The sequence below is a fragment of the Oryctolagus cuniculus genome, chromosome 14 (genome assembly GCF_051225735.1).
Source record: "Oryctolagus cuniculus isolate XC-2025 breed Fujian yellow rabbit chromosome 14, ASM5122573v1, whole genome shotgun sequence".
In the NCBI taxonomy this organism is placed as follows: domain Eukaryota; kingdom Metazoa; phylum Chordata; class Mammalia; order Lagomorpha; family Leporidae; genus Oryctolagus; species Oryctolagus cuniculus.
This window is the reverse complement of record NC_142880.1, coordinates 67,134,996-67,160,556: the sequence shown is the minus strand read 5'-3', so window position 1 is coordinate 67,160,556 and position 25,561 is coordinate 67,134,996. Positions and strand designations below refer to the sequence as shown.

The window sequence follows — 25,561 nt, the reverse complement described above, 5'->3', positions numbered from 1 at the left end:
AAAAGTGAGCTTCCAGGAAGGGCTGCAGAGTGGAGGGAAGCAGTGTTTACTGTGGGACATGGTCAGATCACGCTAGTTCTGTTGTATTGGGGGAGCTTTTTTCTATGCCAGTCCTGGTCACCACTTTTCTTCCACATTCCCTTCTTTGTAGTCTGCTCTCAGACACTGAGCCCATGCAAGGTGTGTTCTAATACAGTTGACTTATCTTTGACTGAACAGCATGTGAGTGCTTTTCTGGTTGAGACCACAAGCTGGTCCCAGGCACCTGATGCCCCTGAACACACAAAAATGGTTTATAAGAAGAGAGCAGCTTTAATAGGAGTCAGGTGATATTATTGTGTAGGCACTGGATGATGTTGAAGATCTTTTGTAGTTTGGAAATTTTATTGTGAAATGCTAATTTTTGGGAGAGACTCTTTCAAGAGGACCTCTTGGAAATTAACATAAAATATGTTGGCCATTATTGCCATATTATTCCTTGATTTCATCAAAGTCCTATGGTTTTTAAAAAATATTAATTTGGGAAGAGAAGGAGGGGAAGGAGCAGGAGGGAGCAAGAGAGGAGAGAAAGCTCCCATTTACTATTTTACTTCCAAATGCCAACAGTCGGTAATCCAACGCTGGGGATGAAGCTGGATGCCTAGGACTCAATTCAGATCTCCTTTATGTGTGGAAGAATCTCAACTACTGGAACTATCACCTGCTTCCTCCCAGGGTGCACATTAGCAGGAAGCTGGAATCAGGAGCACAGCTGGGACTCGAACATGGGCATTCTGGTATGGGACACAGTTGTCCCAACTGGCAGTTTTGCAACTGGACCAAAGGCCTGCTCCCTCTAATTTTAATAGCAGCTTACAGGAGCAAGAAGTTAAAGATGAGTGAGTGAGAGGGAGAGTCTTGAGATAATAATATTATGGAATTAGGTAGGACCTTTCTATATTATTTGCTGATTTTTTATTTTATTTTGTTCTTATCCCCCATTTATTGAGGTATAATTGACAAGTAAAAGTTGTATATATATTCAAGGTGTACACACTGATGATTTTATGTATGTATACTATACCTACCACAATCAAGTTAAATGACATATCCATCACCTCCCAAGTGTACAAGGTGGTATTTTTAACTATAGCCACCACACCATACCGTAGATCCTCATAACCTCTTCATCTTACAACTGAAAGTTATTTCTGTGCTTAAGAAAACAACTGAGGGCATTTCCTGTCAGTCCCCTCAAAAGGCATTTGGTCTTAAGTTCCCGTGTATTCTCCCATCCCTCTGTTCTGTTGACTTACAGGAGCACTCGCTCCTGACAGGTGTCATCCCTGTCCCCACCTCCCAATGCCCCTTAGCATGTAGCAGTGAGTTGTGAAAGGAATGGAGATGGCGGGAGCCAGGGGAGTTATAGGCAATGAAGGATGCATTGCCTAGAGAGTTTCCAAACAATAATAACTAAAAGTCGGTCTGCTTTTTATTATCACCAGGCAGGGGCAGGGTGAACAGTGTCGGTGACAAAATATTCCTCATCACAGGGTGGACAGTTCCTATCATGTCCTCCACTCCTGTGGCACTGCATTTTGTCCAAGGGAGCTTACATTCTTTCTAGAAAGAGAGAGTGTGCAGACTTCTCTGTCCACCATGATGCTCTTCACAAGCTAATAGCTTTTCTTTCTTTTGTGTATTTAGGCAAAGAAACAGTTACTGTTCTTCCAGGAGCCTCTTTTTTCTCCAGCGATGAATCATTTGCAATGATTAGAGGGTATGTAATAACGGAGCCCCATGTTTCACACGGTGCCGAATGAGCTGAGTCATCCCCTAAGTGCGTTAGCAAGGCTCTGAATACAGCCACATTTCCCAGCCAGCAAACTATCACGGGCTTGTTTGGCTGCAAGAAGATGTGGGATTATTCACATTGAATGTTGGGCATTGACATATACAGCCCACTGTTATGCAAAGAACCCTCAAATGCAATATGTATGTGTGCACCAACTAGATTGAAGTAAATACTTCTAGGGTTCTTTCTGAGGGTTCTAACATTTTCTTCAAATTGTTCACTTTTTAGCTATTTGTCCTCAAATCACATCCCATTTGCCATTACGAGGGAAACAATATCAACAGTGTATACTTGTTCTTTTTTTTTTTTTTTTGAGACAATAGTGGCTAAACTTTTTTTGTATTAAGAACACATAATAGTTATGTTTTTTGCATCAGCTTAGATCTATTTGGAAATCAGTTATGATGGAAAGCAAGTATATTTCAGGGACAGTGTCAAGAAAGGGGACATAAACCTTGTAGTTTGCTTTATGTTTCTTCTTTTTCTTTTATAGAGGACATGTCAATCTGACAATGCTAGGAGCAATGCAAGTTTCCAAATATGGTGACCTGGCTAACTGGATGATACCTGTAAGTAGGCATTTTTTTCCTTCTGCATTATGCTTCGATTGATATAATTATTTTTAAAATATTAAGAAAAAAATCTTGTCAAGTTTCTATGAGAACACAATGTAATTATTTAAAAAATGAAATGCTTTACTGTGTAATTCTTAATTTCAATAAAGTTTAATCAAGCAAACATTGAGAAATATGCAGGCTTGCAAATTTACTGTGTAGTTGGGACTAAAAACAGACAAAATCATGGCAAAGTAATACTTTCCTTACAGAATTTAGAAAAATAAAACAATAAATTGGTTACTTATACTCTGATGAAAGTAAGAAATACAAATATTTATTCTAACTAAGGTTTTAACCTATTTAGAATAATTAATAAGTTCATTAACTTTATTAATTCTATTATTTTCTAACAGTGATTAAAGTCCTCTCTTGATTGATTGGTCGTGTGACCCTATAAATAGTCACATTGTCTTCAGTTAGGGAATGCAAGACCTGTGATGGTTAAACATGCTTATGAAATGCAAATCATTTTCATTTAATAATAACCTAAATCAAGGGGAAAAAACCTCTTACAATCAGCATTGAGAAAAGGACTATAATCAGTAGCTTAATCTATGAGTGTGTTCATTATGTTCAGGTTGCTTTATGAGTCTGCATTTAAAAAAAAGCCAGTGAATGTATGCCCATGATTATGAGCTCATTTTAACTGTTAGTATAGATTACTGATTTTTAAATTATTTATTTATTTATTTTTTAATTTGAAAGGCAGAGAGGGAGAGAGATAGAGACAGAGAGAAATCTTCAATCCGCTAGTTCAGTTCTCAAATGCCTGAAACAGCTGGGGCTGGGTCAGGCTGAAGCCAGGAAGCTGGAACTCCATCCAGTCTTCCATGTGGGTAGTAGGAACCCAAGTACTTGAGCCGTCACCTGCTGCCTCCCTGGTGTGCATTAGCAGGGAGCTAGAAATGGAAGGAAACCCGGGACTTGAACCCAGGCACTCTGATATGGGTGGCAGGCACCCCAAGCAGCATCTTACCTGCCATGCCACATACTAGCCCCCAAGTTATTCTTTTTATTTGTGTGGTGATGTTTTTCTAAAGCACCTGCTAAAAGGAATGTTGTAATAATAGCTACAGTCGATATCCTATGTTGTGACAGTTTTTCTGAAACCTCTTAGGTTTTTTCCAATAATTTCTGAGCAAAATGGATTAATATAGCTGACCACCATGTTAGACACTGTGTTATTTAGCTCTCTTGATCGCTACCACCTGAAATATTCATTCAAAGTTTCCATAATTATTAAAGTCCCAGCTCTCAAACTTGCTTGTATTTTGGAATCACTGCAGATATTTAAAAACATATTGATGCCTGGATTCCAACTCCAGGGATTTCAGTTGAATTCATCTGGTATGTAGGCTGGGTATTAGAAGATTAAAGTAACCCAGGTAATTCCAGTATGTGATAAGTTTGAATATATTAAAGAATGATCACAATTCATTCATATGTAAAATGTAAGGGGAAGATATTATAGAATCATTAGACATCAGAACTCATCAAATTTGAATTATATTGTTATTTTAGTTAAAAAAATAGTGAACATTTTCAATCAACTCTAGTTATAAGGCTTGGCAGCTCTTGGAGGTTTTGGAGAAATCAGAGTCTCATAAGCTTTATGTAATGAGTGAGATTGACAGTTTATTAGAATGCTTATTGGTGTAGGAAATCAGAATATATTTCTGTTTTCAGATTTTACAAAAGAATCGTATGGGGCAGGGGAAGCAGGATAGGAAAACAAGCTCTGAGTTTTAGCCCTAACTGTACAATAATCAAGATGTGACCTTGAACGTATCACCTGAGCACTTTGGGTTACAGTGTCAGCTATAAAATAAGGACTTGACAGAATGACCTCCAGTTCCATCTGTGTTTTTGCAGATAATAAAATTACATCTCTTTATGGCTAACGAGTATGCTGTTGTATATAGTACCCACAAATATGTATATTTGTTAACATTAAAAATGCTAAGAAAAAACAGTACAGGTTTGAGATTAGATGATTTCCAGAGTCCTGTCTAGCTCTGGTAGCTCAGCTGTGAAGATTATGGGCTCTGCGGTGAGCTAGATGGAATTCCTATTTTTGTTATTTGCTAGCAGTGTAACTTGAGCCAGTTGCCTACTTTTTCTTATCTGTAAAATGGGAATAATATAATATTGTCTACTTTCCAGTACTGCATTTAGAAATAAATGAAATAATGCATACAAAGTACATAGCACAGAACTTGACACATGAAATCTAGTAAACAGATGGGTTATTATCTTGGTAAGTTATAGAGAGAAGGGAATAGCATTGGTTGCTATGAACAGAAGCAACGGAGTTTTAAATATGTCTGTTTCTTTGGATTATTGATTTTTGGAATAGATTGCACAGTGGTTTAGGTCTGGAGCAGAAACCTGTTCACATGTTCTTCCCTGCAGGGAACTTCAGCATCTTTGCAAAGTTGATGTAAGATTTGTTTGTGTTATGATTTAGTACACAGTTAGACTGGATGCTCTTATAGGGAGAGAGTGCATTGTGTAATTGTTATTTGTTGGAAAGATCTTCCAGTGTGTATCATAGTTTTATATATCCTGCTAAAGATTCATATGAATGGCTGCTGTCATTGTTTTAAAAATTATTTTCTTAATATAAATTTGAGATCATGCATTTCCAAAAGAATGGACTCAGCAGAGTGAGAGTGGGAATTCAAGTTTTTAAAGAATATCACGGTTATCTGGTTAAGAAAATTAAGCATAAAAAGTGACATTGGATCTGGTTTCACTCTTTTGTTAATGGAAGGAGGTAGTGTCATTTCTGTTTAGCATTCGTTTGATCCTTTAATATCCAATAATCACTTCTGGCTGTATGTGTGCTCGTGTATATTTTCATTTGTTCACACTCAGGATGGTTTTAGAGCTAAGACCTTGAGGTTTAGTTTGGAAAGAGATCTAGTTTGAATTTTCGTTCTACTCCTTATAAATTATGTGATCCAGACAATGTGTTTCTGTTAAGATTGAGAAGAAAATTAGAAGTGAGCACTGCAAGCATTCCATAAACAGTGACTTTTAAAAAAAAAAAAAAGATTTATTTATTTGTGAGGCAGTCATAGATAGAATGAGAGAAGAAGAGATGGAGAGGTCTTCCTTCCACTGTTTCACTCCCCAAATGGCTGCAACAGCCAGAGCTGGGCTGATTCGTAGCCAGGAGCCAGGAGCTTCCTCCAGGTTTCCCATACAGGTGTGGGGGCCCAAGCACTTGGGCCATCTTTCACTGCTTTCCCAGGCCACCAGCAGAGAGCTGGATTGAAAGAGGAGCAACCAGAACACAAACTGACACCCTTTTGGGATGCTGGCACCACAGGCGGAGGCTTAACCTACTGTGCCACAGTGTTGGCCCCTAAACAGTGATTACTTCATCTTCTCTGATACTCTGTTGCTTAACATTAAAGAGGGACTATGAGGGTAGTTCATACAAAATAAAAGGCAAATGTGTTTTGGGGAAAAAATTGTTGAAATCCATGCATAATTTTTATACCATATGCATTTTCTGTGAACTTTTTGAAGACCCCTCATGTGCAAGGATTTCAAAAGTTTTTTGTACCGAAGTAAACATATTTTAATTCCATTTTACACAAATCTTTTGAAATATCCTTATATTTGCATGGAAATACACTGGCATAAGCAAGAAGATTTTATACAATAGCCTGCCTATCCTAAACTCATATGTAAGTGCCGAAAATTAAACCCTTTGAGGGCACATTTCTTGCCCTTATGGGTTATGAGTAAGACATAGCCTGCTCTCTTTATGCAGTTTCAGTCAGCAATCTATTTCTCCAAAAGATTTATAAAGTTTAGATATATTTTTATTGCAAGATCTGGCAGTCAGTAAGCTGAAAATTTCAGCTATACTGTATCATTTTTCATTTACTTTTATCTTTTTTATGAATTTAGTCATTTTTCAATGGCTGCTTAAGCCTTGAGTTCTTGGCATCATGGCATCACCATTCATTGTGACACTGTCAGATTGCAATAACCATTAAGCTTTCAAGACAAGCAAATGGTTTGGATGCGATTTGTCTTACCCTTTAATAGCTTCTGAGTATGTAGTGTTGGTCCTATGTGCACAGAATTTTGATATTTCTGCCTCCCACATCAAAGTGGGAAAAATGACAAAACAACAGTTGGCTCCTTCACGTTCCCTGCTTATTGTGATGATGGTAAAACCCTGCGTGAATTCAGAAAAAGTAGAAAGATGTACAGGCTATTGGATCTATATTCTGATGCTTTCCTAGTACCTATTTTTGGGAAACAGTTGGCATAGATTATTGACTTATGAAGTTAAGCAGATATGTGTGGTCAGCTGTGGGGCAGGTTATTGAAAGCATAAAATAAGCAGCCTACTTGATAGCGCTGCCATATATCAGTGGCACAAGAGCCTTACCTATGTAGAGAGGACTAAAATGAGGGACTCTTGGGGGAGAATAGGACATTTTGGTGCTTGTTTTCCCTTAAATTTTTTATTTATTTGTGAATTTGAAAAGAATAAATACAAATGAATGTTCTCTACATGCATGCTACATATATAAGTACGTGCAACTGAATGAGGTCTCTGGACATGATGTTGGTTTTAAAGAAGCTAGTTCTCCAGTCTTACTAGTTGTGAAATGAAGGGAGTTTGTTTTCAAGTTTCAATCTATTGGTTTAGTTGCATAAATTGTAGTCCATATGTTAAATTCATGGTTATAGAAATATAAGTTATGATATAGACAAAGGTATAAGCATACAGATCTAGACATAATTTTAACATGTATATTTCTTGTTCACTTCATCCAAAGAATCTGGAAAGTGCACACTATGAGTAAGGACAAAGAACAGGTAGAAAACATATACGTGATAGTGTGACACTTATAGTCACTTAGTAAATGCCTTTTCCTCATTAGTATGATGAATGAAATCAGACTTTACAGTTAGCCTGGTATACTGGTTCCTTCACAAACGGTGATGGGTCAGTCATTTCTTCCTACTGTGTAGGTGCTCCTTACTTCCATGATGTTACCCTCCAAGTTGAAAATGTAGTAAGTCAATAAACACATTTAATACTTGAGAAATTCTTCATAAACAAAAAGCCTAACTCAAACTGTCACGTCAAAAATGTTTACTCATTCATAAACTAATGATAATATTTAACCCAGTAAGTTTATTTTGAGAATAAAATTAATTAATTCATTCAGCAAGTGTTTATTAGTCAGACTTTAAGGGCCGTGAACTTTTCTAGCCTTTACAGTGATGCAACAATCAAAAAAAATTCACTTGATTTATGTAGCTGATATTCTAGTAGGGGTCATCAAATTGTGGCACATGTACTGAATCCAGCCGATTGCTTGTTTTTGTGAATAAAGCTTTATTGGAATACAGCCATACCCCTTTGTTTACATATTTTTTTTAACTTTTATTTAATGAATATAAATTTCCAAAGTACAGAATATTGATTACAATGACTTCCCCCCTTGTGGGGAGCAACTCGGACTAGACTAAGTTACTGGAATTAAGACTTATTCTATGCATCTGCTCTCCCACAATATGGCGCTGGGAGAGGAGAAAACAGCTTCTACACAGCTGCCTCCAGTTCAGCCAATAAACTGTAGGACTTGCTCCTGATTGGAGGAGAGCAGCGTACTCAGCGTGTGGGCAGCCGAGTTAGGATTGGTGGAGGAGGACTATAAAGGAGGAGAGAGACGGCATGCACCAGGAACATCTAAGGGGAACATCTAAGGGGAACACCTGTGCAGCCCCCAGAGAGCCGGCCGGCGGTGTGCCGCTCCCCCCCGGAAGTGGGGAAAGTGGCCAGGGGGAACCGCCCTTCCACGGAGGTGGAAGGGACGGCAGCCAACCCGGGAAGAACCAGCAGCAAACCCGGGGAGAGCCGAGCAGACAAAAGAACAGCGCAGGGTCCTGTGTCGTTCCTCCATGAAGAGGGGGAGCGACACCCCCTATAACGTCCCTCCAACCTGCAACCCTCCCCTTATCCACTCCCTCTCCCCTTCCATTCACGTCAAGATTCATTTTCGATTCTCTTTATATACAGAAGATCAGTTTAGTATATATTAAGTAAAGATTTCAACAGTTTGCTCCTGCACAGAAACATAAAGTGAAAAATACTGTTTGAGTACTAGTTATAGCATTAAATCACAATGTACAGCACATTAAGGACAGAGATCCTACATGAGGAGTAAGTGTACAGTGACTCCTGTTGTTGACTTAACAAATTGACACTCTTGTTTATGGCCTCAGTAATCACCCTAGGCTCTTGTCATGAGTTTCCAAGGCTATGGAAGCCTTTTGAGTTCTCCGACTTCGATCTTATTCTGACAGGGTCATAGTCAAAGTGGAAGTTCTCTCCTCCCTTCAAAGAAAGGTACCTCCTTCTTTGATGACCTGTTCTTTTCACTGGGATCTCATTCACAGAGATCTTTCATTTAGGCTTTTTTTTTTTTTTTTTTTGCCAGAGTGTCTTGGCTTTCCATGCCTGAAATACTCTCATGGGCTTTTCAGCCAGATCCGCATGCCTTAAGGGCTGATTATGAGGCCAGAGTGCTGTTTAGGACATCTGCCTTTCTATGGGTCTGCTGTGTATCGGAAGTGAGGCCTTTATAAGAGGTGATTAGGTCATGAAGTCCCTGCGTTGTGACTGAAAGAATGTTGGGTTAATTACCTCAGGAATGGAATTGTTAAAACTTTTTAGTTTGGGCCACTTCCTTTTATTTTATTTTTTTTAAAGATTTATTTACTTATCTGAAAGATGGTGTAACAGAGAGGGAGAGGCAGAGGCGGAGATCTTCCATCTACTGGTTCACTCCCCAGATGGCCACAATGACCAGGGCTGGGCCAGGCCAAAGGCAGGAGCCAGGAACCTCATCTGGGTCTGCCACATAGGTGTAGGGGCCCGAGGTCTTGGGCCATCCTCTACTGCTCTCATAGGTACATTAGCAGGGAGCTGGATCAGAAGTGGAGCAGCCAGGACTCGAACTGTCACTCATATGGGATGCCATGCTGTGGGTGACGGCTTAATCACTATACCACAGCACTGGCCCCTGGTGCACTTCCATGCTTCCTCCCTTTTGGGTCTCTGGCCCTTTCACCTTTTGCAATGAGATGATGTGTCAAGAAGGGACTCACCACTGCATTCCTTGGATTTCCCAGCTTAAAAAATAAATCTCTGATCTTTATAAATTACCTAGTTTCAGCAATTCTGTTAGAGCAGAACAAAACAGACTAACACACGGCTCTATGGCTTATAGAGTCTAAAATATTTCCCACTTGGCCCTTTGTAGAAAATGCTTGCCAACTCCCCGCCTTAGATCATTGATTTGAAACCTTCCTTCTTTTGTAATTTAAGCAGGCAAAGCTGTGAATTTCTCTCTAAGCACTGTTTTAGTGGCATCCAACAAATTTTCATGTTTTGTTTTCATTCTCCTCAAAATACTTTCTAATTTTCTTTGTTAGTGTTTTCTAAGGCCCATTAGTTATTTAGAAATATGTCAGTTGATTCCCAAATATTTGCTGGTTTTTCTGTGTAACTTTCTTTTAATAATTTCTAGTTTAATTCTTTGGAAGTCAGATAACATACTTCATATAATTTTTATCCCTTTAAATTTGAGATTTGTTTATGGACCAAAAGATAGCCTATTTGGAGTCTGTTCTGTGTGTGCTGGAAAAGAATATTACTCTGCTGTTGTTGAGTAGAATTTCCTGTAAGTATCAATTAGGTCAAGTCTTCTCTGTCCTTATATTAACTACTGGGAAACTACTAGTGAAATCTTCAGCTATAATTGTGTATTTCTCTATTTCTTCTTTTAGTTGTATCACTTTTTTCTTTGCTTCATTTAATTTAGAGCTGTTACTACTTTCATTCATACACAGATAAGATTTTAATTGTTCTTGTAATGAATTGACTCTTCATCATTTTACATTTATATCTAATATTCTATATTCTGAAGTCTAGTGTCTGATCTTAATATAATCACTCTTTCTCTACTACCTCTAATTCATTAGCATCTTTACATTTAAATAGATATTTTTTAGTCATAAAGAGTTATGTCTTGCTTTTTCGTATCTAATAATCTCTGAGAGGCAGAAGCAGAGGCAGAGGCAGAGGCAGAGAGAGAGGTTCCATCCACTGGTTCACTCCCCAAATAGCCGCAATGGCCAGAGCTGGGCTGATCCAAAGCCAGGAGCCAAGAGCTTCTTCTAGGTCTCCAACCTGTGTGCAGGGGCGTGGGGACAGTTTTTTCCCCTATTCACTTCATTTTTTTTATTTTTATTTTTTGCTTTTTGCTTTCTTTTGGGTCAATTAAGTATTTTTATGACTATTTTATCTTCCTAATTGCCTCACTGAGTTAGTGGTTTCTCTGGGGTATATAATATACATTTTATTTATCATAGTCTACATTAAGTAATATTATATTTATTACTTTATATATAAGAACCATACAAAAGTAAACTGTTTCTGCCTTCATCTAATTTGTTATTAATTAGACATTTTATTCTGCATATGATATAAACATAAAATACTGTGTATTAATTTTGCTGTAAATAGTCAACATTTTTTAAGTGATTAAAAATGGGGGGTGGGAACCTAGTGTTTTCCAACATATTTGTTCTTTTCTGCACTTTTCCTGTGTTCAGATTCAGGTTGTTGTGTGATGCTGTTTTCCTTTTGCTTGACAGACATCGTTGGATGTCTCTTGTAGTATAGGACTTGTAGATGTGTCTCACCTTGATCCTTTCAATATTTACTTTTAAGTTTGTTATGGTTTGTTGAACACCGCCTTTAGTTTTAATTTCCTTCTGAGAATTGTACCTAATCACCACATGTTATGAGGTCTTTCCTCTCTAGTTAGTAGAAATGTTAATTGTTCCCAGACCCAAATACGTGAGTTCCAGACATATCTTGCCTAAGGCCTTCCTGTGGCTCTTTCCTATGCTTTAGCTAATTTCCTCTGATATATGAGTGCACACTTGATGTTTATGCACACTTCAGTACTCAGCTAAAAATTTGAGGTGACCCCTCTGCAAATCTTCAGAACACTCTCTGTGTAGTGACCTCCTTTCTGGGATATTTTGAGATCTCAACTCAAATTCTGGTTGCTCTAGCCTCTGACCCCAACAGATTGATCCATTTCCTGCACTGCAGCCTGCAGATTCTCTCCAGGCAGTGAGCTGGGGATAACTGTAGGTCTGTCTCATTGGTGTCACTTTCCCAAGAAATCATAGTCCTGCCCTGTCTATTGTCTAATATCTGAAAACTATTTCATATATTTTTCTGATTTTCTCATTGTTTACTATCACTAAAAATAATTTGAACCTATGTGTCTGTATTTTTATCCCTAGAAGTAGAATATCTTAGTAAATTTCTTGAGTTTTGGATATATATCACTCAATTACTGTTCAGACAAGTGATTCCAGTTCATACTTAAGTCGTTTCTGCTTGATTATCAACATTGATATCGGCTTTTTCCCTCTGACATTATTCTGCTCTGCTTTGTATTTCTTTTTTTTTTTAATTTGACAGAGTTGTCTATCTAGTGACAGATAGAGTTGTCTAACTCTAGTTGTCTAACTATTGAGAGAGAGAGATAGAGAGAAAGGTCTTCCTTCCATTGGTTCACCCCCAAAATGGCCACCACGGCCAGAGCTATGCCGATCTGAAGCCAGGAGCCAGGTGCCTCTTCTCGTCTACCGTGTGGGTGCAGGTGTCCAAGCACCTGGGCCACAGCAGAGAGCTGGACTGGAAAAGGAGCAACCAGGACTAGAACCGGGCGCCCATATGGGATGTTGGCACCGCAGGCAGAGGATTAACCTAGTGAGCCATGGCGCTGTCCCCATCAGTTTGTATTTCTTTAAAAACTGACACCTGAGACCGTTTAAAGGGTAGGTAGAGCCTTACTCTTCTGGAGGATCCTTAATCTTTTACTTCCCTCTTGCTTTGGAGGTCTTCCTTTGGCTTCTAAAAATTGTCATCGCTTATCCTAATATTGTTCAAGTGCTGCCGTCTTTGGCCATCTTAAAGGACAGCATTGGTGGTGAAGATTCTCTGTGTTGGTGATATTGGGAATGTGTCTCAAGAGACCAGCCCTTTTAAGCACGAGTAAGAGTGTGTGTATAGGTGTAGATGTGTGTGTTTATTTAAAAAAACAAACTTTACTAATAGAATAGATTTTATGCATTCCAAAGGTACAGTTTCAGGAAGACAACCATGCTTCCCTGTTCTCTCTCCAATCCCCCTCATTCCATCCCCTCTCTTCATCATTTTTGCAAAGCCATAATTTTAAGCCACTCTATATTCACAGGCTTAATTCTGCAGTAATCATAGTATTTAACAAGTAAAACCTAGGGTTCCACAGGAGTATAAACAAGGGTTAAAAACAGCAATCATATCCCAAAAAGACCATTGCATTCCTATACAATTTTTGGTATTATATATTAACTGTCACATATCAGAGAAAACATGATATTTGTCTTTTTTGAGAGTGGCTTATTTCACTAAGCATCATGGTTTCTAGTTACATCTATTTGGTTGTGAAAGACAGGACCTCATTATTTTTTATGGCTGAGTAGTATTTCATAGTGTATGCATACCACATTTTCTTTTTAAAAAATATTTATTTGTTTGAAAGGTAGAGTTGGAGGAGCTAGAGGGGGAGATAGAGAAGTCTTCCATCTGACTGTGCATTCCCCAAATGGTTGCAACTGCCGGGGTGGGCTAGGCTGAAACCAGGATCCAGGGGCTTCTTCCCAGTCTTGTACTTGGGGTGAGGGGCCCAAGCATTTGGGCCATCCTCTTCTGCTTTCCTAGGTGCATTAGCAGGAAGCTGGATTGAAAGTGGAGCATATGGGACTTGAACCAGTGCCCATATGGTATGCTAATATTGCAGGCAGTGGCTTTATCCACTGTGCAATGCTGGTCCCTACACCACACTTTCTTTATCCTGTCATCAATTGCTGGATATCTGGGTGAATTCCATATCTTAGTTATTATGAATTGAGCTGCAGTAAACATGAGAATACAAATAATTCCTTCATATGCTGATTTCATTGCATATGGGTAAGTTTTCAACACTGGGATGGCTAGGGATGTGGTAGATCTATTTTCAGATTTTTGAGGAATCTCTATGCTATCTTCTATAATAGTTGTGCTAGTTTATGTTCCTACCAAGAGTGTAAGGGTACCTTTTCCCCCACATCCTCTCCAGCATTTTTTTAATTATTTTTTTAAATGTTTGAATGATAGCCATTCTAATTAGAGTAAGGTGATACCTCATTGTGGTTTTTATGTGCATTTCCCTGATGGTTGGTGGTCCTGAGCAGTGTCTGTTGGAAATTTGTATTTAGTCCTTTGAAAATTTCATGTTCAAGTCCTTTGCCCACTCTATAACTTGATTGTTTTGTTGTTGTTGAATTTCTTGAGCTCTTTGTAGATCGTGGATATTAGTCCTTTATCAGTTGTATAGTTTGAAAATATTTTCTCCCATTCTGTCGGTTGACTCTTGATCTGTGCTTCTGGAATCTTTCCCAAGAGGTCCTTGCATACACAAGTATCTTTGCAGTTTCTCCAGTATTTTCCGTTAGTAATTTGACGGTATCAGACTGTAGATTTAAATCTTTGATCTGTTTTGAGTTGATTTTTATATAAGGTGTAGGGTAGGTGACTTGTTTCTTATTTATGCATATGTAGATCCAATTTTCCCACCCCCATTTGTTGAAGAGGCTGTGCTTTCTTCAGGGATTGATTTTAGCTCATCTGTCAAGGATTAATTGGTTGTAGATGTGTGGATTAATTTATATGGTTTCTATTCTGTTCCATTGGTTTACATATCTGTTTTTGTGCCAGTACCAGGATGTTTTGATTATAATTAACTTGTTGTATGTTTTGAAACCTGTATTGTGATGCCTACAGCTTTGTTTTTATTGTTTAAGTTTCTTGAGGGGCGGAGCCAAGATGGCAGAATAGTGAGGGCACACACTAATAGTCTGGGAAAAGATAGTTTAATAAAAGTGGAGATACTGTAGTCTCAGGAAAAGGCTCAGGAAAAAAATTGCAGAGGAAACACTTCCGGATCTAGTGGATATGACATGGAGGACCTACGGGTAGAGCAAGGTTGCCCACCGCATGGAAGCCCAGCTGCAGAGTCTGTGCATCAGCGCTGGAAGGGGAGGTGAGACAAAAACCTCAGTAACCCTGAGACATTGGCGGGGAAAGGCAGAAAGAGCCTAGAGGAAACGAGGCTTGAAGCCTTGCTGGGGAAAGTTCACCAGGCTGACTGGAGGAGAGAAAAAAACTAATAAATAAGGGGAACCGGCATGGACGCTAGCCTCTCTCTCCATTCACCTTACAAAGCCGAGCAAGACAAAGAGCAGGCACCATTTTACGTATGTAAAGTGGTGCCCGCCATCAGCCAAGCAGAAAAACCTGACTCTGGTGGGGAGAAATAACAAGACGTTAGGACCTAGTGAAAGTGTGGAGCTAATGAACTGAGACTGTGAAAATCTGAGGGGGTGGGGCGAGAGAACTCACCCAGTACACAAATTCGGTAAACTTGGCAACTGGGTGAGAGACTACGGAGACATTTGAGACCACACTGAGAGCTGCATAGACCCTTTGTGTGGTCCCAGGGGTAGAGCAGATAAATACCCACAGGGGCCAGATTTCATACATCAACTACTCTCAATTCCACTCAGCTGTGTGGAATTACTTCCCAACTGAGTCAAAAAAAAAAAAAAAAGAGAGAGAGAGAGTGAGCAAGCAAGCGAGAGAGAACAACCTGGGTGAGTCACCTTTGGCACACCCTTAAACCTGAAGAACCAAACAGAGCCCTCTGGCCACACCCATCATAGCCTCTAAGGATCCATCAAAAGCAGACAGTCCACTTAATCTAGAGTCATAGTATAACGAGAAAAAGAACCACAGTGAAGAAACCAAAGAATATCTCCACAATGCCAAACAACAAACGCAGAAACTGAGGTAACAAGAACAAGGAAGACACTATGATGCCCCCAAATGAAAAAGACACCCCAATTCAAGATTATGAAGATGATGAGATAGAAGAAATGCAAGAAACAGATCTCAAAAAATTGATAAGAACATTAAGAAGTTCTCAAAAACAAATTCTTGAACTACAGAAATCCTTAATAGACAGGATAGAAAATCTCTCTCATGAAAATGAAATATTAAGGAGGAATCAAAATGAAACGAAACAACTAGTAGAACATGAAACTGTGATAGTGAGGAGAAATCATAATGAAATGAAGAATTCAATAGATCAAATGACAAACACATTAGAGAGCCTTAAAAACAGAATGGGTGAAGCAGAAGAGAGACTATCGGACTTAGAAGACAGAGAACAGGAAAGTATACAGTCAAACCAAAGAAAAGAAGAGGAAATTAGAAATCTAAAAAATATTCTTGGGAATCTACAGGATACTATTAAAAAACCCAACATTCAGGTTCTAGGAGTTCCTGAAGGCATGGAGAGGGAGAAAAGATTAGAAGGTCTTTTTAGTGAGATACTAGCAGAAAATTTCCCAGGTTTGGAGAAGGACAGAGACATCCTAGTACAGGAAGCTCATAGAACCCCTAGTAAACATGACCAAAAGAGATCCTCACCACGACATGTTGTAATTAAACTCACCACAGTGAAACATAAAGAAAAGATCCTAAAATGGGCAAGAGAGAAACATCAGATTACTCTCAGAGGATCTCCAATTAGACTCACAGCAGACTTCTCATCAGAAAGCCTACAAGCTAGGAGGGAAACGCAAGATATAGCCCAGGAACTAAGAGAGAAGAACTGCCAGCCCAGAATATTATATCCTGCAAAGCTCTCATTTGTGAATGAAGGTGAAATAAAGGTCTTTCATAGCAAACAGAAATTGAAAGAATTTGTTGATACTTGTCCGGCCCTACAAAAGATGCTTAAACATGTGTTACACACAGAAACACAGAAACACGGCCATCAATATGAAAGAAGGTAAAGGAAGGAAACCTCACAGCAAAAGATCACAGGAAGTTCAAAGCATATATTAGAAAATATCTTTGGGCCGGCGCCGTGGCTCACTAGGCTAATCCTCTGCCTTACGGCACCGGCACACTGGGTTCTAGTCCCGGTCGGGGTGCCAGATTCTGTCCCGGTTGCCCCTCTTCCAGGCCAGCTCTCTGCTGTGGCCAGGGAGTGCAGTGGAGGATGGCCCAAGTGCTTGGGCCCTGCACCCGCATGGGAGACCAGGATAAGTACCTGGCTCCTGCCCTCGGATCAGCGCAGTGCGCCGGCCGCAGCACGCCAGCCGCGGTGGCCATTGGAGGGTGGACCAACAGCAAAAGGAAGACCTTTTTCTCTGTCTCTCTCTCTCACTGTCCACTATACCTGTCAAAAAATTAAAAAAAAATATCTTTGGCAAATGGCAGGGCAAAGTTACTACTTATCAATAGTCACATTGAATGTTAATGGCCTGAGCTGTCCATTTAAAAGACACAGATTGGCTGATTGGGTTAAGGAACAAAACTCTTCTATTTGCTGCTTACAAGAAACACATCTTTCCAACAAAGATGCATACAGACTGAAAGTGAAAGGCTGGAAAAAGATATACCATGGCAACAGAAATGAAAAAAAGCAGGTGTAGCCGTATTAATATCAGACAAAATAAACTTTAACACAAAAACTGTTAAGAGAGACAAAGAGGGACACTATATAATGATTAAGGTTTCAGTTCAACAGGAAGATGTAACTATTATAAATGTATATGCACCTAATTACAGGGCAACGGTTTATTTAAAAGGTATGTTAGGGACTTAAAGGGAGACTTAGACTCCAATACAGTAGTACTGGGGGACTTCAATACTCCACTCTCAGAAATAGACTGATTGAGGCCGGTGCTGCAGCTCACTAGGCTTATCCTCCGCCTTGCGGGGCTGGCACACTTCTAGTCCCAGTTGGGGCGCCGGATTCTGTCCTGGTTGCCCCTCTTCCAGGCCAGCTCTCTGCTGTGGCCAGGGAGTGCAGTGGAGGATGGCCCAAGTGCTTGGGCCCTGCACCCCATGGGAGACCAGGATAAGTACCTGGCTCCTGCCATCAGATCAGCGTGGTGCGCCGGCCACGGCAGCCATTGGAGGGTGAACCAACGGAAAAGGAAGACTTTCTCTCTGTCTCTCTCTCTCATTGTCCACTCTGCCTGTCAAAAAAAAAAAAAAAAAAAGAAAAAGAAAAAGAAAAAAGAAATAGACTGATCAACCGGACAGAAGATCAACAAGGAAACAGCAGATTTAATTGGCACTGTTTCCCAAATGGATCTAACAGATATCTACAGGACTTTCAATCCTACATTTAAAGATTTTACCTTCTTCTCAGCAGTACATGGAACCTTCTCTAGGATTGACCACATACTAGGCCATAAAGCAAGTCTCAGCAAATTTAAAAGAATTAGAATCATACCATGCAGCTTCTCAGACCACAGTGGAATGAAGGTGGAAATTAGCAACTCAGGAATCCCTAGAGTTAATGCAAACACATGGAGACTGAACAAAATGCTCCTGAATGAACACTGGGTCATAGAAGAAATCAAAGGAGAAATCAAAAACTTTCTGGAAATAAATGAGGATAACAACACAACATATCAAAACTTATGGGATATGGCAAAAGCAGTGTTGAGAGGAAAGTTTATAGCAATAGGTGCCTACATCAAGAAATTGGAAAGGAACCAAATAAATGAGCTTTCAACTCATCTCAAGGATCTAGAAAAACTGCAGCAAACCAGACCCAAATCTAGTAGGAGAAGAGAAATCATTAAAATCAGAGAAGAAATCAACAGGATTGAATCCAAAAAAAAAAATTTACAAAAAATCAACCAAGTGAAGAGCTGGTTTTTTGAAAAAATAAACAAAATTGACACCCCATTGGCACAACTAACTAAAAAAAGAAGAGAAAAAACCCAAATCAATAAAATCAGAGATGAAAAAGGAAACGCAACAGCAGACACCACAGAAATGAAAAAGAATCATCAGAAATTACTACAGGGACTTGTATGCCAGCAAACAGGGAAACCTATCAGAAATGGATACATTCCTGGACACATGCAACCTACCTAAATTGAACCAGGAAGACATAGAAAACCTAAACAGACCCATAACTGAGACAGAAATTGAAACAGTAATAAAGGCCCTCCCAACAAAGAAAAGCCCAGGACCAGATGGATTCACTGCTGAATTCTACCAGACATTTAAAGAAGAACTAACTCCAATTCTTCTCAAACTATTCAGAACAATCGAAGAAGAGGGAATCCTCCCAAATTCTTTCTATGAAGCCAGCATCACCTTAATTCCTAAGCTGGAAAAAGATGCAGCACTGAAAGAGAATTACAGGCCAATATCCCTGATGAACATAGATGCAAAAATCCTCAATAAAATTCTCGCCAATAGAATGCAACAACACATCAGGAAAATCATCCACCCAGACCAAGTGGGATTTATCCTTGGAATACAGGGATGGTTCAATGTTCACAAAACAATCAATGTGATACACCACATTAATAGACTGCAGAAGAAAATCCATATGATTATCTCAATAGATGCAGAGAAAGCATTCGATAAAATGCAACACCCTTTCATGATGAAAACTCTAAGCAAATTGGGTATAAAAGGAACATTCCTCAATACAATCAAAGCAATTTATGAAAAATCCATGGCCAGCGTCCTATTGAATGGGGAAAAGCTGGAAGCATTTCCACTGAGATCTGGTACCAGACAGGGATGCCCACTCTCTTCACTGCTATTCAACATAGTTCTGGAAGTTTTAGCCAGAGCCATCAGGCAAGAAAAAGAAATTAAAGGGATGCAAATTGGGAAGGAAGAAGTCAATTTATCACTCTTTGCAGACGATATGATTCTTTATTTAGAGGATCCAAAAACCTCTACTAAGACACTATTGGAACTCATAGAAGAGTTTGGCAAAGTAGCAGGAAATAAAATCAATGCACAAAAATCAACAGCCTTTGTATACCGAGGCAATGCCATGGCTGAGAAAGAACTGCTAAGATCAATCCCATTCACAATAGCTACAAAAACAATCAAATACCTTGGAATAAACTTAACCAAGGACGTTAAAGATCTCTACAATGAGAATTACAAAATCTTAAAGAAAGAAATAGAAGAGGACACCAAAAAATGGAAAAATCTTCCATGCTCATGATTGGAAAAATCAACATCATCAAAATGTCCATTCTCCCAAAAACAATTTACAGATTCAATGCGATACCAATCAAGATACCAAAGACATTCTTCTCAGATCTAGAAAAAATGATGCTGAAATTCATATGGAGATGCAGGAGACCTCGAATAGATAAAGCAATTTTGTACAACAAAAAGCCAGACGTATCACAATACCCGATTTCAGGACATACTACAGGGCAGTTGTAATCAAAACAGCATTGTACTGGTACAGAAACAGATGGAGAGACCAGTGGAACAGCATAGAAACACCAGAAATCAATCCAAACATCTGCAGCCAACTTCTATTTGACCAAGGATCTAAAACCAATTCCTGGAGCAAGGACAGTCTATTCAATAAATGGTGCTGGGAAAACTGGATTTCCACATGCAGAAGCATGAAGCAAGACCCCTACCTTACACGTTACACAAAAATCCACTAAACGTGGATTGAAGACCTAAATCTATGACCAACACCATCAAATTATTAGAGAACATTGGAGAAACCCTTCAAGATATTGGCACAGGCAAAGACTTCCTGGGAAAGACCCTGGAGGTGCAGGCAGTCAAAGCCAAAATTAACTATTGGGATTGCATCAAATTGAGAAGTTTCTGTACTGCAAAAGAAACAGTCAGGAGAGTGAAGAGGCAACCAACAGAATGGGAAAAAATATTTGCAAACTATGCAACAGATAAAGGATTAATAACCAGAATCTACAAAGAGATCAAGAAACTCCACAACAGCAAACTAACAACCCACTTAAGAGATGGGCCAATGACCTCAACAGACATTTTTCAAAAGAGGAAATCCAAATGGCCAACAAGCACATGAAAAAATGTTCAAGATCACTAGAAATCAGGGAAATGCAAATAAAAACCACAATGAGGTTCCACCTCACCCTGGTGAGAATGGCTTACATTCAGAAATCTACCAACAATAGATGCTGGAGAGGATGTGGGGAAAAAGGGACACTAACCCACTGTTGGTGGGAATGCAAACTGGTTAAGCCACTATGGAAGTCAGTCTGGAGATTCTTCAGACCCTGAATATAACCCTACCATTCAACCCAGTCATCCCACTCCTTGGAATTTACCCAAAGGAAATTAAATTGGGAAACAAAAAAACGGTCTGCACCTTAATGTTTATTGCAGCTCAATTCACAATAGCTAAGACCTGGAACCAACCCAAATGCCCATCAACGGTAGACTGGAGAAAGAAATTATGGGATATGTACTCTATAGAATACTATACAGCAGTCAAAAACAATGAAATCTGGTGATTTGCAACAAAATGGAGGAATCTGGAAAAAATTATGCTGAGTGAAATAAGCCATCCCCAAAGGGACAAATATCATATGTTCTCCCTGAATGGTGATAACTAACTGAGCACCAAAAAGGAAACCTGTTGAAGTGAAATGAACACTATGAGAAACAGTGATTTGATCAGCCCTTGCCCTGACTGTTGATGAACAACTTAATACGTTATCCATCTTAGTATTTTTTTGTTTATTCTACTTAATACTACTGGTTGAATTCTGTAATTAGTACACAGTTATTCTTAAGTGTTGAAACTTAACTGAAAAGTGATCCCTGTTAAATATAAGAGTGTTAATAAGAGAGGGAAAAGATGTACAATTTGGCACATGCTCAAGCTGACTTACCTCAAACTATAGAGTTAGAAACATACCAGGGGATTCCAATTCAATCCCATCAAGGTGGCATGTACCAATGCCATTTCACTAGTCCAAGTGATCAATTTCTGTTCACAATTGATCATAATGATAGGACTAAGAGTCAAAGGGATCACATAAACAAGACTAGTATCTGGAAATACTAACCGCTAGAATCAAAAAGGGAGAAAATAATCCAACATGGGAAGTGAGATACACAGCAGACTCATAGAATGGCAGATGTCCTAAACAGCACTCTGGCCTCAGAATCAGCCCTTAAGGCATGCGGATCCGGCTGAAAAGCCCATGAGAGTATTTCAGGCATGGAGAGCCAAGACACTCTGACAAAAAAAAAAAAAAAAATGACCTAAATGAAAGATCTCCGTGAGTGAGATCCCAGTGGAAAGAATAGGTCATCAAAGAAGCAGGTACCTTTTTTTGAAGGGAGGAGAGAACTTCCACTTTGACTATGACCTTGTCAGAATAAGATTGAAGTTGGAGAACTCAAAAGGCTTCCATAGCCTTGGGAACTCATGACAAGAGCCTAGGGGGATTACTGACGCCATAAACAAGATTGTCAGTTTGTTAAGTCAACAACAGGAGTTACTGTGCACTTACTCCTCATGTAGGATCTCTGTTCTTAATGTGCTGTACATTGTGATTTAATACTATAACTGGTACTCAAACAGTATTTTTCACTTTGTGTTTCTGTGTGGGTGAAAACTGATGAAATCTTTACTTAATATATGCTAAACTGATCTTCTGTATATAAAGAGAATTGAAAATGAATCATGATGTGAATGGAAGGGGAGAGGGAGCAGGAAAGGGGAGGGTTGCGGGTGGGAGGGAAGTTATGGGGGGGGAAGCCATTGTAATCCATAAGCTGTATCCATAAGCTGTACTTTGGAAATTTATATTCATTAAATAAAAGTTAAAAAACAACTTTCTTTAGCTATCCGGGGTCTCTTTGCATTTCCATATGAATTTTAGCAAATTTTTTTCTAGATCTGAGTAGAATGTCATTGATATGTTGATTGGGATTGCATTGAATCTATAAGTTGATGGGGATTTTGATGATATAAATTCTTCCAATCCATGACTTTTGGATGATTTTTCCATATTTTTGTGTCTGTCTAGTTGATCTGTCTATTGATGAAAAATGTGGTGTTGAAGTCCCCCATTATTATTATATTGGAGTCTATGTCTCCCTTTAGATCCATTAACATTTGTTTTAAATAGCCAGGAACCCTGGCATTGGGTGCATGTACATTTACTGTAGTCATATCTTCCTATTGAATTGATCCCTTAATCATTACATAGTGCCCTTCTTTGTCTCTTTTAACAGTTTTTGTGTTAAAGTCTATTTTTTCTATTAGGATGGCTATACCAGCTTGTTTTTGCTTCCTGTTAACATGGAATATCTTTTTCTATCCTTTTACTTTCAGTCTGTGTGTTTCGTTGTTGGTGAGTTCTGTTTATTTATTTATTTATTTATTTGAAAGGCAGAGTTCTAGACAGAAAGAGGGAGAAACAGTGAGAGAGTTCTTCCATCTGCTGGTTCAGTCCCCAAATGGCCACAATGGCCAGAGTTGAGCTTATCGAAAGACTGGGGCCAGGAGCTTCTTCTGGGTATCCCATTTGGATTCAGGTGCCCAAGCACTTGGGATATTTTCCACTGCTTTTCCAGGTGCATTATCAGGAAGCTGAATCAGAAGTAGAGCACCTGGGACTCAAACTGGCACCCATAAGGGATGCCAGCACCACAGGTGGAGGATTAACCTACTATGCACTGTCCTTGAGTTGTGTTTCTTGTAGGTATCAAATAGATCAGTCTTATTTTTAATTCATCATCTAGTCTGTCTTTTAGTTGGAGAATTTAGGCTGTTTACATTCAAGATTATTATAGATAAGTAACAGCTTGGCCTGCTGTCTTTCATAAATATCCCTATTGTTTGCATTAGTATTTCCTTTGTACTTCTACTAGGAGACTTTCTGACTTCACATTCTTTCATAATGATGACTACCATTCTCTGTTTCTGTGTATAGCACATCCTTAAGAATCATTTGTAAGGCTTAATAAGTGGTGACAAAATCTTTGAATTTCTGTTTGTTTTGGAAGGTCTTTATTTCACTTTCATTTATAAATGAGAGTTTCGGTGGGTATCGTATTCTGGGTTGACAGTTTCTTTCTCTTAGGACTTGAACTCCTTTTCTCCATTCTCTCCTAGCCTGTGTGATTTCTGATGAGATATCAGCTGCTAGTCTAATTGGGGATCTTCTTAAGTCTTTATGTTTTATTGTTGAAAGTTTTCTGCTCGCATCTATTAGGAGTTCTTGAATGTGCCTTTTTTAGGGATGTTTTTTGCCATTACATCACTGAGTAGGCCTTCTAATCCATTATCTCTTTCCACACCTCTAGGAACTCCTAAGACATTTATGTTTGATAGTTTGATAGTATCACATAAATCTTGATTTTCAGTTTTTCTAAATTTTTCTTTTTTTTTTTTTTGACTGAGACATTTCTAAGGATTTTTCTTCTGCTCATATTCTTTCTTCTGCCCCACCAGGTGTGTTGTTGAGGCTTTCCACTGTATTTTCTATTTGATATATTGAATTCTTCATTTCTAGTATTTCAGTTTAATTTCTCTTCAGTATCTCTATCAGCAAAATCTTTCATCCATATCATTTATGAATTTCTTTATGTCATGGTTTTGCTTCTCCATGTTTGTGAGTCATCTTATGAGCATTCTTTGGAATTTCTTTTCAGGCATTTCATCAATCTGTTCATTTTCATGTTCTGATATTGAAGCATTGCTGTGTTCTTTTTGGGAAGTCATAGTGTCTTCCTTGTTCCTGTGTCTTGTACTTCTGTGTTTATTTTTGGCATTTGTGGAAACAATTGGTTTTCTTCTTTCATTGCTTCTATCTTTGAGCTATGCCTTTGTGGCTTGGTGGAGTTTCTGCTCCTTCAGTGGTTATCCAGAGGCATGTGCTGGGTGGAGCCAGGGCGCTCTGGTAAAGGGTGGGATGAGAGTCCAGGGTTACGTCCAAGTCAGGTGTGACAGATCTCTGTAGTTATCAGGGAGTGAATATGGTCACATCTGTTGATGTAATCACACCCTCACCTCCTCTCTTCCAAGGTGGTCAGTGCCCATAGTGACTACAAACCCTCTCTCAACCCATGCAGGTACATGAACTGCACAAAGGATCTTTGTGGTCCTCAGTGTGAGCATGGAAGAATCTACAATGACCCACACCAGACTATCAGGGAGTTTTGAGCCTCTGAGGACAGACACTGTGATTGCTCAGAGACTCAGCTACACCCCACATCCTACTGTGCAAAGAATTCTCATAATCATAGTGCCCAAGGCTCCCATGATCACAGGGTCCAGGATGTCCACTCAGCCATGCACACCTGCCCCATCCACAGAGAGAAGAGAACAGAGGTGTTTGGGCAGCAGCAGTGGAAGCCGTGTGTTTTTCTTTTGTACCCAGCATGTTGCACAAGCTCTACATGTAGCATGAAATTTTTTGAAAAAAGCTATTTTTATCACCTGTGGTGCCTTTAACTTTATTCAGTTAGGGAAGCTTTCCTTCTACCTTTAATGAATATCCAGAGGCTACATGACATTTTAGCTCATTCTCTTGATAACAAGCTGGTCTTGGGTCACTTGTATTCACAAATGCAGTCTTGTTTCTAGAATCAAAGGCAACAGCCAAAAGTAGCAAAGGGTGCTCCAGTATGCATTCAGAAGTGCTGTATTGTGTCGCCTCTCACTTCTGCTCCACCAGCTATTCGCTGCCTGCATTTGTAGAATGGTGTGTAGTATTTTGTTTTTTTCCCTCTCCACCTCCTCTCCCAGTTCGTTGCTTGGCACCCACCAGGATAAAAATTTAGGAGAAAGAGAAATTGAGGAAATGGAACAGGAAATTTCTTCCATCGCTGGTGGACAGCAGTAATATTTGTTGGCTCTATGCTCTCCTGTATAAAAATGTGGTTAAGGCTGATCTCCTCTTATATGTGTGTGTGTGGGGGGGGTGCTTTAAATACCCCCTTCTAGGCCTCTTCTGCAGCAGTTGCCCTGATGTACAATTGCTGGAAGCTTCCTGTCCACTTCAGACACAGGCTCTAGTTGTTAGAACTCCCTTCCTCCTGAGGTATCCCATTGACAATGGACTAAGTCTTCTGTAGCCTGGCCCTCTCCCACCATGC

At 39.3% G+C, this 25,561-nt stretch overlaps 1 protein-coding gene across 2 annotated transcripts in view; it reads left to right on the top strand.

Moving 5' to 3' along the window:
* The window catches only part of OXCT1 (3-oxoacid CoA-transferase 1), a 183,964-nt gene that overhangs the window by 92,038 nt on the left and 66,365 nt on the right, over positions 1-25,561 (top strand). For both annotated transcript variants that reach the window (XM_089312749.1, XM_002714003.6), the window contains exons 12-13: positions 1,687-1,759; positions 2,328-2,403. In XM_089312749.1, the coding sequence (XP_089168875.1) occupies positions 1,687-1,759; positions 2,328-2,403 (149 nt within the window). The remainder of the gene's footprint in view (positions 1-1,686; positions 1,760-2,327; positions 2,404-25,561) is intronic.